The 14,046-nt window shown below is 38.0% G+C and overlaps 1 protein-coding gene across 2 annotated transcripts in view; it reads right to left on the reverse strand.

The window, feature by feature from the left end:
* The window catches only part of tepsin (TEPSIN adaptor related protein complex 4 accessory protein), a 39,762-nt gene that overhangs the window by 23,046 nt on the left and 2,670 nt on the right, over nucleotides 1-14,046 (reverse strand). For both annotated transcript variants that reach the window (XM_073026123.1, XM_073026121.1), the window contains exons 2-4: nucleotides 13,936-14,008; nucleotides 8,401-8,492; nucleotides 5,844-5,937 (exon numbers count right to left, since the gene is read on the reverse strand). In XM_073026123.1, the coding sequence (XP_072882224.1) occupies nucleotides 5,844-5,937; nucleotides 8,401-8,492; nucleotides 13,936-14,008 (259 nt within the window). The remainder of the gene's footprint in view (nucleotides 1-5,843; nucleotides 5,938-8,400; nucleotides 8,493-13,935; nucleotides 14,009-14,046) is intronic.

Raw genomic sequence — 14,046 nt, forward strand, 5'->3', positions numbered from 1 at the left:
AAAACCTGCTCATAACCATCACACATGCTACTTTATCAGATGGCTCTCTTGGGTGCCATTTATAAGATTAATATTCTTTCTTTGTTCATAGCTAAAGTCCAAATTAATAACTTGTCTGTGTCTTTTTTGGTATAAGTAAATGAGGGTGTAGCTTTTTTAAAAACAATAAAACATCAGAGAACTACAGTATTTAATAAGTTTTGAGTTAAAGTTCTCTTTGTGTTGCAGACGAGGTGCCTATCCCTTTCAAATTGACCTAGAGCAGCTCTTTTCTGTCCACCATTAATACTCTCAATTATATTGACCTGATATTTTACATAGGGGCAGGCAGTAATGTATTATCTATCGATCTTATTATACTGCTTATACTAAACTCTATTCAACACATGAAGGTATTTCCTTACAAAGTGTTTATAGAATACATTAAATGCCATCAACTCATCAATGCACTGTTCACAATATAACCCCCGATAGGATACACAATCTTCATTTTTTTAATAACACCAAGCAATGTCATTAGCCTTAGACTCCAGAATGCTATTCCTTGTAGACCTTTTACAACTTAAAATAGACCAGTAAAATTAACATCTAAAACTTCAGAATCTAAAATGTTAATTAAAATATCAAAACTGTCATTAGACTGGGACTCTTAAAAAAAAGTTAAAATATCAAGATTAATACCAAAGCATGTTACCGTCACATTTAAATCCTCACCACACTTAATACCCTCAACACACACTAAAATGGAGGTCCCATAGGGAGCAAAAGGTATATAGATAACATGCATCATCCTCAAAAGTTGGAGCTCCCTAGGTAAATTCAAGCACCAGCTGGGTTGAAGAGAGCCTGTCCACATCAGATGCACTTACCTCATGAAGTTCCTGCTGAGTCCTCAGCAGGGGAACTGTTTCTCCCCAGGACCAACCACATCTACATCTGGATACCCCATTTGGTCGACCTCAGCATCATTATTTTTAAGCTACATATGCAATATCTTGTATTTCCCAATGATAAACAGTACCTACTCAGTAGATGAAGCTGCTCCTTGTATGCCCTTGCCAATTTGCTGATCCATCTTTTTGTTTATTTTCTACCATTTGAACCTTACTCCTAGCTGAGGCTAAAATTGCTCAATACTTTCTTTAGTCTATAATCTGTGTTCATCACAGATTCAAAAATAGTACACAAATATTTGAAGCATCAGTCTGGGCATGTTTAAGCTGTCAACTTAGCAGTTGACAGCGTCTCTTCCAAAACAGCGGAGGGAGCAATTTAAAGAAACTTGTAAGACAGATACTAGCAATTGACAATGAAACATGTATCATAAACCTGTGTTATTATCTACATCTCCTTTTTTAAGTCGGCTGTATTTATTCTGCTGATATATGAAGCATAGAGTTTATTGCCCATTCTTTTGCCTGCACTTTAATAATGATAACTTTAACTATTTTATAGGTGGCAGTCACAATCTCCACTCAAAGTTTATTCTTAACAATCCAAATGTTTGTAATTTGCGCTATGATTCTCTTGTTGCCACTTTACAAATAGTCACAACCAATATGGTCCTATTGCTGCTGGAGCACTGAGGTAAAGACAATATAAATGTGTTCAAATCTGCATTCTATCTGTATTTTTCCACAACACTTTGGGCTCCTTATTTAATCAGGAAATAGAGTTCCTATGTTTTGTAATGAACAATCAGCGCAAGTGTAATTATGAGCTCATTTTCAAGTCATTGTCATAAAATGAACATAGGTACAAAAAATCTTCCAGGCTTATACAAACACATGAAAATGTCAATCACCTTTATAACTTAGAGTGGTCCTAAGAAAGCCCTGGAGGTAGCCCTGGGATATTCTCTCTCAGAAATAGGTTAAATTGATTTGACTGCTGAAATGTGATTAGCACAATGTTTCATTTGGCAAAGTTACAGATGCTTCGAGTAGAAAGAGAAAAACAAATTCTCAAGTTCAATTTCTTCCTCTAATAATTTCAATTAGCTTAATAATCAATAAAAGGCATTTTCTAATGTCTGAGCAGGAAAGTCTGAATGTAGATGGCTCATATTCACTGGAGTTTAGTAAAGTGAGATGGGACCTCGATGAGGCTTACAGAATTCTAAGAGAAATGATAAGGATAGATGCCATGAGGTTGTTTGTTCAGGATAGAGGATCTAAAACTGAGGATCACAGTCGCAAGATCAGGAATTGGTCAATTCACAGAGCAATGAGAAGAAATCTTGCTACCGGGTACTTCATGGTGTGTGGATGTCATTTAAATTACGTATGTGATTTTCACTGAAGATTTGACTTTCAATAATGAAGGAAGATTATTGCTGAAACACCTGAAGGCTGTTGGATTTAGTACACTATCTTGAAGAACTGCTACACTGAGGTCCTGATTAACTTCTTAAACCTCAGCCATCTCCTTTTGCCTGACAGCCCACTCCTGCTTAGTGGGGAGTTTATTCCTTAGTTCTCGTTACTAAATCTCCTTTGAGTCAAACTCAGTGGGTTGAGCAGAAGGAGAAAAAAAAGCAACACATGGGATGCAGGTTACATTAAATTGGAAAATTCAATGTTAATACCATCAATTTGTAGGTTATCCAGGTGGAATATGAGACACTGAGTCAAATATTACTGGAATTCTTCAGCCCAGGCTTGGACCACAGCTATAATGGTATCTAAAGCAGTGATAAAGTCCAAACTGAACATCTGTGAATGAGTGCTGACTAAGTAAATACTGTTTCATACAACTTCTATCAGTACAGTCGGCCCTCCTTATCCGCGAGGGATTGGTTCCGGGACCCCTCGCGGATACCAAAATTCGCGGATGCTCAAGTCCCTTATTCAACCTGTATCAATGCGCTGGATCTTAGGACAAAGTGGAACCCAAAACCTTATTTAACCTGTCCCGGTGTGGTGGACATTAGGACCCAGCGGCAGAGATCTGAATCCGCAGCGTTTCTGTTCACGAAAATAATCACAATAATGATTGAAAATAAAGTGGAAATAATAAAACGATTGGAAAGAGGTGAAACGCCATAGGTCATTGGAAAAGCATTAGGCTACGTTGGTCAACGATCGGAACAATTTTAAAGGATAAAGTGAGAAAGGCTGTGCCCCGATGAAAGCTACAATTATTACTAAGCAAAACAGTGGTTTAATTATTGGGCTTTGGGTTCTTGATCCTCCACATCAAACCAGCACGGTGGACAGCGCACTCCATAGCAATCTGTCACTAGATTGAACTCAGGAACTTCCCCAGCCTGGCGCTGAAACATACATTTGTTTTATATGCATAGAAAGGTAAAATATATACTATATACGAATGCAAACATTTGACTAACTGATGCTAAATAATACCAGATGTACCTGTTCCGACTTAGTTAGTAAGAGAACTTCTGATTTTTTTCGATCCCAATCTACGATAACCCATGCACATCCTCCCCTATAATTTAAATCATCTCTAGATTACTTATAATACCTAATACAATGTAAATGCTATGTAAAATAGTTGTTATACTGCATTGCTTAGGGAATAATGACAAGAAAAAAAAAGTCTGTACATGCTCAAACAACAAGTGCTGGAAGAGCACTTCCGGGTTTTCGCGATTCGCGGTTGGTTGAATTCGCGGATGTGGAATTCGCGGGCAGACTGTAATTGGCAAAAGCAGCAATTAACCTGTTTTTTGCTGACTAATCATTCATGGACAATTTTCCAGTTATATAGGTGCGAATATGATAACTGTACTGAAACAGCTTGGCTATGATTGCATTTAGTTTTCAGAAGAATTCTTTGTACCATGATGGGATATTCAGAATCAAAATCAAGTTTATTATCACTGTCATATATGATGTGAAATTTGTTGTTCTGCGGTGCCAGTACAGTGCAAGACACAAAGTTATTATAAATGTTTAAAAATTGTGCAAAAATAATGAGGTGGTACTCATAAGTTAATGGACTATTCAGATATTTGCATAGGAGAAGAAGCTGTTACTGAACCATTAAGTTTTGGTCCTCAGGTTCCTACATCTCTTCTCTGATGGTACTAACAAGAAGGGGTGAGTACCCTTAAAGGCCAATTTATACTTTTGCATCGAATCTACACCCTAGGTACGGCGTAGCCACGTACCCTACTCTGTAGCCTGACGCACACTTCCCCAAAAATGTAACTACACATCACGGGAACGCAGACCGCAACAACCGTGATCGGTCCACTTGGTAGCATCGCATTTCCGAGTTGCTTCTGAACAATGAACCACATCATCAAATCTACCTGCCGACATCTGAAAATATTTGAAATGCATTTCCTCGTCCATGTCTCTCAGTGGCCCGACAAGCACAGAAAGTTCACCCTCCTTCTGCCTCAATCCGTTCAACGGTCATACACACCATCTCCTCCGATGTCTTCTCTCTTTTCTGCATTGCAGTAATTTCAATAAAAGGTAACTCTAGTTCAACGTTTATTAGCTCCGACTCCAACATGATGCGCTCAGTTTCAGTTGCCATTGTTTGAAATACACAAAGAAACTCAACACAGTGGCATAGAAACCCCACCACCACTGGCGGTGAATTGCAGAGTGATGCAGACACACCAACGCACAAGTACAAATGCTCACAATGGCGTAGGCCACTTGTGTAGTGCCTACGCAGAAGTATAAATCAGCCTTAAAGACGTCATCAATTATTATAGCTGTGATGGAGCTGGTAAAGTCTACAGTCCTCTGAAGTCTCTTGTGATCTTGTGCATTGGAGCCTCCAAACCACACAGTGATGCAAACAGTCAAAATGCTCCCAATTGTAAAAACTTGCAAGAGTCTTTGGTGACATACCAAATTTCCTTAAACTCCTACAAAGTGGAGCTACTGATGTGCCTTTTGTTCATGATTGCCATTCTATCCATACTCAATATAAGGAACCTATGTTCTCATTTGAGTTGTATTTACAGGAGTGATGATCACTCCCACCGACACCATCATGGGCAGATCCAAAGGTTCCCCCTCCATACGTGGATCCAGTCTTATGACTGTGCATTCTAGATTTGGCCAAATTAATCATTGGTTGTACTGTCAAGTCACCCCCGATGATGGACACTGAAGCCTGCCTCCCAGAATACATTCTGCTCCTGTCACTTTCAAGCTTCTTTCAGCTATTGTTCAGTACAAAGATATGGTACATTTAACAGCAGAGGGAGGTGGTAATCAATCAACAGACGTTTTTCATACCCAGACTTCATGGGGTTCTGGAGTTCCAGGGCCACTCCTTCTCAATTGTACAAGTGGTGGCTCTGTCATGACTGTGAACTTAACCTATAAATGGACTGTGATGAAGGAAAATGGAATGTTGGCTGAAATACATAATTCCATGAGTTGGCTGTTATTTAGTCTATGGGACAGCTCTGCAGATTGGACAGTCCCTATAGTCTGTGAGGAATTTTTTTGCAAGTTCAATTGGGCTGGCAATGATAACATTACATCAGTGTTTATTAATTCAATAAAGTAATAAGAAACATATTATATTGATCATTTACAACCTTCTAATTGGGGAAGTATTTAAATGCAAGTTTCTTACTAATGATGTGGTGAGACACAATAATGGTTAAAAGTACTAAACACACAATCATCAGAAATTTAATTTAGAAATAAGGAATGGAAAGTTGTTGGGAACTGAAAACAAATGGAATTTGTTTACACTCCAGATTTTCACTCTGCTTAAAGTTCCTTGAAAATCCTCTGGGCCGTCTTTGCCATCATTTTATATGCAGAAACTGAAGCTGGCACTTCGTTATATCAATAGAAACAGCATCTTTTAAAACATATTCATTTTTTTATAGCTCTTACCTGTTACCTCCTGAATAAGAGTGGCATTCCTCCGAAGCTCCAATGTAAACCGAGGGGAACCATGGCCACAGACATGCTGCAATATCTTGAGAACCTATCAATTAACACAAAGATTGAGAAGACAGTTTTGTTGCATAGTGGTGCAGTCATTCAGAATAGGACTGCGTTTGTTGTGTGTAGTTTTTCATTGATTCTAATGCATTTCTTCCACTGTGAAAGCCCGCAAGAAAATGAGTCTCAGGGGAGTATATGGTAACATATATGTACTTTGATAATAAATTTACTTTGAACTTTGGTAAATTTTTCTCTATCCATGGTTTGTTATTCTTTCTGATCTTCATACAACCAGATAAATAATGAGACTTCTCAGATACAGTAGGTTGTAGGTGTTGAATCCTTACTCAAGATGATTGGAAACAAAAGCCTCACTATGTCAAAATATTGGGAATATAACTTCTGTAATTCATTTATATATACCAGTTGTTCTTCTATTACATTGGCAAGGTAACCAAACCAAGGAAATTGCAGAAACTTGATTGGAAATCACGGACCTGAATTAACTTTGCATTTGTTGCAGTCATAAACATACGTTTATTCCTGGGGTTCCATATATTCCTTGGTTAATGGTAGGAGTCCATGGCATAAAAAAGGTTGGGAACCCCTGGTTTATTCCCTTTTTTAGCCCAAAATTTAATCTAATATATTTATGGGCAATGCTTTAATAAACATTTATATCCCTTTTGTAAATTTCAAACTAAATTATAACTACTGTATTACAAGTAACTTATTGAAATTTTAGACTGCACTAAAGACATCCTTCTAAGCTATCCAGAAGAGAAAAGAAAGTGTTAAAATAGCGATATAAATTAAATGCTGATTGCATTAAAACTACTTACCCATTGTATAGAATATCCTGAGGTAGACAATTTTAGATTAATTGGCCCAAGAACAATGTCAAGCATAGAGCATTAACTCCCGATGTTCAAGGTTAATTAGGAATCACCTAGCTCAAACAACTGCACGAATAAAAACAAACCACAAATCCCAATTCATCAAGTTTTGGGAAGGTCAACACCAACCTTCTCATTATTCCTGAATATCACAACATCCTCTTGGATACATGGCAATATAAAAGCCAATGAAATTAACATTTCAAACTAAATTTATAAACCATAGTATGTCAACCACTGTACAGACTTTATCTAATTCTCTTAGTTCCTCTATTGATCATGCTTTTATGTGTCCTAGTGCCCCTATCCAATTACCGTAGCATAACTGCTGGAAAGCTGTTCAGCTCTGTGGTTTTTTGAGCTGGTGAAACTCAGCAACTTCAGGCTGGTGTCAATGAAACAAAGCAAATAACTAAATGTTTAGTTAATCACATTTTTTTCCAGTAAACGATCATTGCAAACAATGGCATGTAATTTCCCTTTGGACTTGGAGGCAAATCAATGCAGCAGAACCGAGGTGAGGCAGCAGGCCCATTGCTGAGAGCAAGGAAGACCCAAGGTTCAATTGATTTAAGTGTGGGCCAAATTGAAAACGTCAGGTACAGGCCAAGTCAGGCGGTGGGGACAGACCCCAGAGCATATCGAAACAACAGAACCCAATACTTGGACAACGATTTAAGCACTGGGACAGACTGAAAACGTCAGGGCGTCGGGGCCGGAGGTGAGGGATAGGGCAATTGAGCTCACTGCTCTGCAAGGTTGGCCCCGTACTGAAATAAGGGTCTGTGGACGGACTCTCTTTGTTGACTTCAGTTCAGAATGTTATTTGCTTGCATTTATTGTTTGCATGATTTGCTTTTTTTTCCTCTGCACATTGGGTGTTTGACGGTCTCTTTTTTAAATGGGTTCTTTTGTGTTTCTTTGTTTTGTGGCTGCCTGTAAGGAGACAAATCACAGGGTTGTATAATGTATACATACTTTGATAACAAATGTACTTTTAACTTTTAAATGATCTCAAGCAGCTCTTGGTATGAGTGCAGTGGTCTGGATGTTTCTAACTGTGCCATAAAATGAAAAGTGGCAATTGAGGGAGCATGAAGGGTGGCATTTTAAGACTGATGTACCCGTGAGGCTCTGCCACAATGAACTAGGTCGTTGTGTCTGTGTCCAACTACATATATATTAAATAAAAGCATGCACATGGGAGATGGCTTTAACTGGTGTATTCTCATTGCAGTGAGAGAGCAAGAGCAGTGTGCATTCATAAACAGCGCACGCGCAGACAACAGATCAATACGTACTGCTGGGAGGTGGGAACTGGTCATTGCTCAAAAAGAAATAGATCCATATATTACATAGGTGATCTCTTGCAGGACAGAGATGCTGTGTTGTAACCATCATACATGCCACCATCCACATACCCCAGCCATCGGATTTAACGTCACATTTTGTTGGCACATTGTTGCAGTACATTTCCGCAAAACAGAAAAGAGCTTACAGAACAATGAAGACAAACAAGATTTTCAGAGAACTGAGGGCTTCAAAACTAACTATGCTTGATCTGTAGTGGCAAAGAATACATGAAGTCAAAGGAAAGGACCACCAACCTTCAGTTTGACATTACAGGAATTGCTTTGCAGTCGCTCCAGCAAATACTCAAGCAGGCACAGACAAGTTCCCACAGACTCATGAGAAATCTCTGTAGTTCCATTCAGTTATGGAAAAAAAAAGAAAAGAAAACTTGCACCATCCACATAAGAACATTTATTTCTCTCGCACATAATCTGCTAGATAAAAGAATAAATAGCACCAGTGTTTCATACTTTTAATGCACAATACATTTCTGAGTATCTTACAAAGGAAAAGCAACAGAAACACCAAACCAGGTAAATAATGAAAGATGTGTAAAATGAGATATGAGAAGTAGAAATAATGGATTAAAGGGTTTAGGAAGCAAGTTCCAAGTTAGACAAAGGCAAAAGATAGTTCTCCCACCGCGGGTGGCACAATGGCATAGTGGTTAGCACAATGCTTTACAGTACCAGTGACTTGGATTGATTTCCTGCCACTGCCTGTAAGGAGTTTGTACATTCTCCCCGGACTGTGTGGGTTTCCTCTGGGTGCTCCGGTTTCCTCCCACAGTCCAAATACGTACTGGTTGGTAGATTAACTGGTAACTGTAAATTGTCCCGTGATTAGGCTAGGTTAAATCAGGGGTTGCTGGACAGCACGGCTCAAAGGGCTGTAAGGGCCTGTTCTGCACTGTATCTCAATAAATAACTAACAGAGCAAGAAAGAAAGGATGCACATCAGCATTAAAAATAACATCTTGGAGGTAGGCTGTAATGAACTGATGAAAAACAAAATAAAGATATTAAAATGTAAAGAAGAGATTATTAGCTTCAATGTAACTAAAACAGGTAATGCTTTTAATTGTTATTCTGGGTATCACTGGCAGGAAGTTTGAAATGGGGGAGTGGCAAAAGAACAAAGTTGGTTGCTGAAATAAGTGATGGTTGCAATGGAGATGATATAGACAGTGCACCACAGCTTGTGGCTGACATAATTAATGTCAATGGCTTCACACAGCCCAAGGCTAAGAAATAAAATGAAATTAACTTCAACAGAACAGGCTTTGAGTTAAGGTCAGAAAATACCATCTTCGCAATGCATCAATGCACATGATCAAAAGAGGCTGCAGAGGATTGTAGACTCATACAGCTCCATCAGCGGCACAAAGCTCCCCACAATCAAGGACATCATCAAAAGGCAGTGCCTCAAGAAGGTAATATCCATCGTTAAGGACCCTCACTGTCTGGAACATGCTTTCTTATCACTACCATCAGGGAGGAGGTATTGGAGCCTGCAGACCCACACTCAACACTTTAGGAACAGCTTTTTCCCCTCTGCCGTCAGTTTTCTGAATGTTCCATGAACTCATGAACACTACCTCACTATTCCTCCTTTGTACTACATATTTATTTTAATCTTCATTGTAGCTTGGAGCAATTTTTTACGTCTTGCACTGTACTGTTACCACATGACATACAGTGTGTCAGTGATAATAAACTTGATTCTGATTCAACAGGAATCTGCAACTCACTGAAGATCTGATGTGCAACAAGCAGCCTGCCAATGCAGAGACAACTTGGGATTTATGTAGGCATAGATAAATCTATTAAAATTAAAATAAAAATGGATACAGGGCTACAGACGTTGTCAGTAAAGATTAAATGAAACAAAATGACAGGATATGTGAGACTGGAACACTGAAGGACCAGACATAAAGCTGAATAATGGAATGGGCGGTAAGAGACAAGAAATTATAATCAATTTATTAAACTTTCAATTGATTTGTTATAACCTACAAAGCTACAGGTTGGTTTGCTGTTTTACAACCGTAATGAACATGATGGATTGAAATGTTTCTGTCCGTTTCTACATCCATAGAGAACAATAAATATAGTAACAATTGTGTCACTGCCGTTTGTTTAGGCTGGCCAGATAAAATAATAGAAGGATCAGAATGTATAATTTGGGGAGATCTAGAAAAGGAGCTGGGGAGGGAAGGCATATTAGGATTTCAGAGGAAATTCATTGAAAAGAATCAGTTTCAGTCCTTTAGATTTTCCACTATGCAAGAACTTAACTACCTTTTGTAATGAAGTGAAACCAGAAATTGTTTGTTACAATCATCATCAGTTTCATTTTTCCGGATAAACACTGGGCAGTTGAAATTATTGTTCAAATAAATAAACAAATCTCTGTTTTCAGGACACCATGGTCCTGAAAAACATTGTCTCATTTTTACCATGTACTGTACCAGCAGTTATGGTCGAAATGACAATAAAACTGACTTGACTTGACTTGTTCCTCCAAATAAGTTCAAATTTTCTACTGTCTTTAGACTTGTTTGTAGCTTTTTATACAAATGTCAAGTCAAGTCAAGTCACTTTTACTGTCATTTCGACCATAACTGCTGGTACAATACATAGTAAAAATGAGACAATGTTTTTCAGGACCATGGTGTTACATGACACAGTACAAAAACTAGACTGAACTACATTAAAAAAAAACACAAAGAAAAAAACCACACAACAACTACACTAGACTACAGACCTACACTGGACTGCATAAAGTGCACAAAACAGTGCAGGCATTACAATAAATAATAAACAAGACAATAGGGCAGTAAGGTGTCAGTCCAGATTCTGGGTATTGAGGAGTCTGATGGCTTGGGGGAAGAAACTGTTACATAGTCTGGTCGTGAGAGCCCAAATGCCTTTTCCCAGATGGCAGGAGGGAGAAGAGTTTGTATGAGGGGTGCATGGGGTCCTTCATAATGCTGTTTGCTTTGCAGATGCAGCGTGTAGTGTAAATGTCCGTGATGGCGGAAAGAGAGACCCCGATGATCTTCTCAGCTCATGTGATCTTTAAGTACTTTTTCACTGTTGTCCAACTTTCACATTCGACCTTTGCACATTCACTTTGCTACCTTCCAAGCTATTCAGCTACAGAATATTCTGCAATTTCTTTTCTCACATATGCACCATTCCTTCTGGTTTCTTTTAGACTGCCTCTGAACAACATCATCCAAAACCAAGGCCCATTCCTATCTGCATACTGACACCATTTAGTTCTGTCGCGCCTCCACTGTCATTGTCAGATATTTAAAATTAATTGAGCAGGACTTACCAATTAAGTAATGAGATAATCAAATCCACTGCTCCATTCCACAAAGATCAACTCTATATTTCTCCCTGGTAGTTATCTGAGAATGGCTGGAACTTCAATATCATATCTGCCCTGAGATTAACTATAAACTGACCAGTTAACATGTCTACCATTATTCTGATCTCTTTTTATCTTCTCAACTTTTCCCTTCACATCAGGATCAGGGCATCTGCAGCCATATACCTCAATCATGTCTTTGGTAGCTCTAGACTTGACTATTCCAACACACTCCTGACCTGCCTCCTCAGTCTAGAAACTCAGGAGATCATTCAAAATATCTACTGCCCATTTCCTAACTTGCACCTTACCTTATTTCCCATCATATGTGTACGCAGTGACTCAGATTAAATACCTTGATTTTAAAACACTGATTTTTCCCTCCTTTCAAAAATATTCTCCCATACATTAAATCGTACATGAAACTCTCTGTAATCTTTTCCAGTCTTTCAAACCTTCACAAAGAAATACAGGACTTCTTTAATTTTCTTTCCAAACATTTGATTTTCATTGTTCCACCACCTGGAGGACATCTCTTCACTTATCAAGGCCCTAGACCAGGCCATTTCTCTAGCTTCCTTTACAATTACTCCTTCAAACCTAACTCATTGTCTAAGCAGTTTGTTTTGCAGTAACATTGTATATTGAAAACACTCCTTTTATGTGCCTTAGAACACAAAAGGCACATTATAATCACATTCTGTTGTTATACAGGAGATATATATAATGCCCACATCAATAAGCAATGACCCTCTCGGGAAGTCAACAAAGAATCATTTTGCAAGATCTTGAAATAATTAGACTGAAATAGAAGTATATTTTCCATTAGAATTACATTTGGTGGCTCTTTATCATAGCCATGCTCAACGAATTGGATTTTCAGAATAATACAACTTTTAAAAATGGGAATATATGGTCACGTTGTTTACTAGAAGAATCAGAATCAGGTTTAATATCACCAGTATATGTCGTGAAATTTAACTTTGTGGCAGCAGTACAATAGAAAGGAAAAAACTGTGCGTAGTTAAATAAGTAGTGCAAGAATAAGGACAGAAAAATGTAATGAGGTACTAGAAGAGTTCATCTTTAGAAAAATTCAGTATAAATCCAGGATGATGAAATTATATAGATGGTATTACACAAAATTCTAATAATTTACACGAAGATCATGACAATGAGTCAGAGCTGTTAAGTTGTTTAGCACAGAAACGGGCCCTTCAGCCCAACTTGCCGATGCTAACCATGATGCCTAACTACCTTAATCTCATCTGCCCACATTAGGCAATACACCTCCATTTGCTTCCTAGCCAGTGACCTGTCCAAATGTCTTTTAAACATTGTATCTATCTCTACCACCTCCTATACACTTTCAGCCCATGTCATCCTTTTCAGCGAATATGAACTTGCACCCCAAGCTCCTCCTGTACGTCAACACTTCTGCGGTCCCTGTCATTTACTGAATATGCCCTGAGTTGTGATTTGCTAAAATCAGACAACAGTGCAGTGCCAAGTCTCAAAAGCAGCTTTTGTTTCTTAAGTTTTGTGAATTAAGCTTTCTTATCAAGTACTTGCTATTTATCTAACAGTCCTCATAAAATACAAAATTTGGTGACCACTTTCCAAACATTTCCACTCTGTTAACAAACATGATAATACCCTCCCTGTCTCCTGCCACTACAGTTCATTCTCACTATTAAATACTGTATTTTTCTGTCTTTGGTTTATTTTCCAAAACTTCATGAAAATAGTCCACTTAATTTAAATAGTGCCCTTTAGAATGTTAATGTATAATAAAAGAAGCTAATTACCACATAACCGTCAAACAAAAGGAAATCTGCAGATGCTGGAAATCCAAGTAACACACACAAAATGCTGGAGAAACTCAGCAGACCAGGCAGTATCTATGGAAAAGAGTACAGTCGACGTTTCAGGTCAAGACCCTTCATCAGGACTGGAAAAAAGATGAGGACTCCAGCTTTTTGTGTGTGTGTTACCACATAAACCTAATTAGTTTTACAACTCGTAAACATGTTCGGATCCAATTGCAAATGATTTTGGTTTATAATGTAAAATGCCAGTACTTTTAACAACTACTGTATAATTAAATTGAGGATTTACTTGTGTACATTAGTGCTTTACTTACTTATACATATATTATCATGCAAAATGAATGTCTCCTAAATTGCACTGCAGTATTTCATAGGTTTATATTTTAATGATTATTCATTCTTTGTAACATATTTTTACATAGTCCCTTCCTAATTGCAGACTTTAACAATCATAATGATAACTCCAAATTTGTATTTCATAAATACAATGTAACTCTTCAATCAGTCAGTTCAATCAGTCTGTTTCTCATAATTAACAACACTGGGATTAACATATCTTAAATGAATCAAATACAAGGATACTGACAATCTCTTCAAACAGATACCCAGGACATGGTATTTCATCATCCGACGTGGCTTTCATTAGCATAGGAAGCTGGAAAGGAACAGTGATAATAAAGAGGTGAATGGATC

Source organism: Hemitrygon akajei, chromosome 22 (assembly GCF_048418815.1).
Source record: "Hemitrygon akajei chromosome 22, sHemAka1.3, whole genome shotgun sequence".
NCBI classification, from domain to species: Eukaryota; Metazoa; Chordata; class Chondrichthyes; order Myliobatiformes; family Dasyatidae; genus Hemitrygon; species Hemitrygon akajei.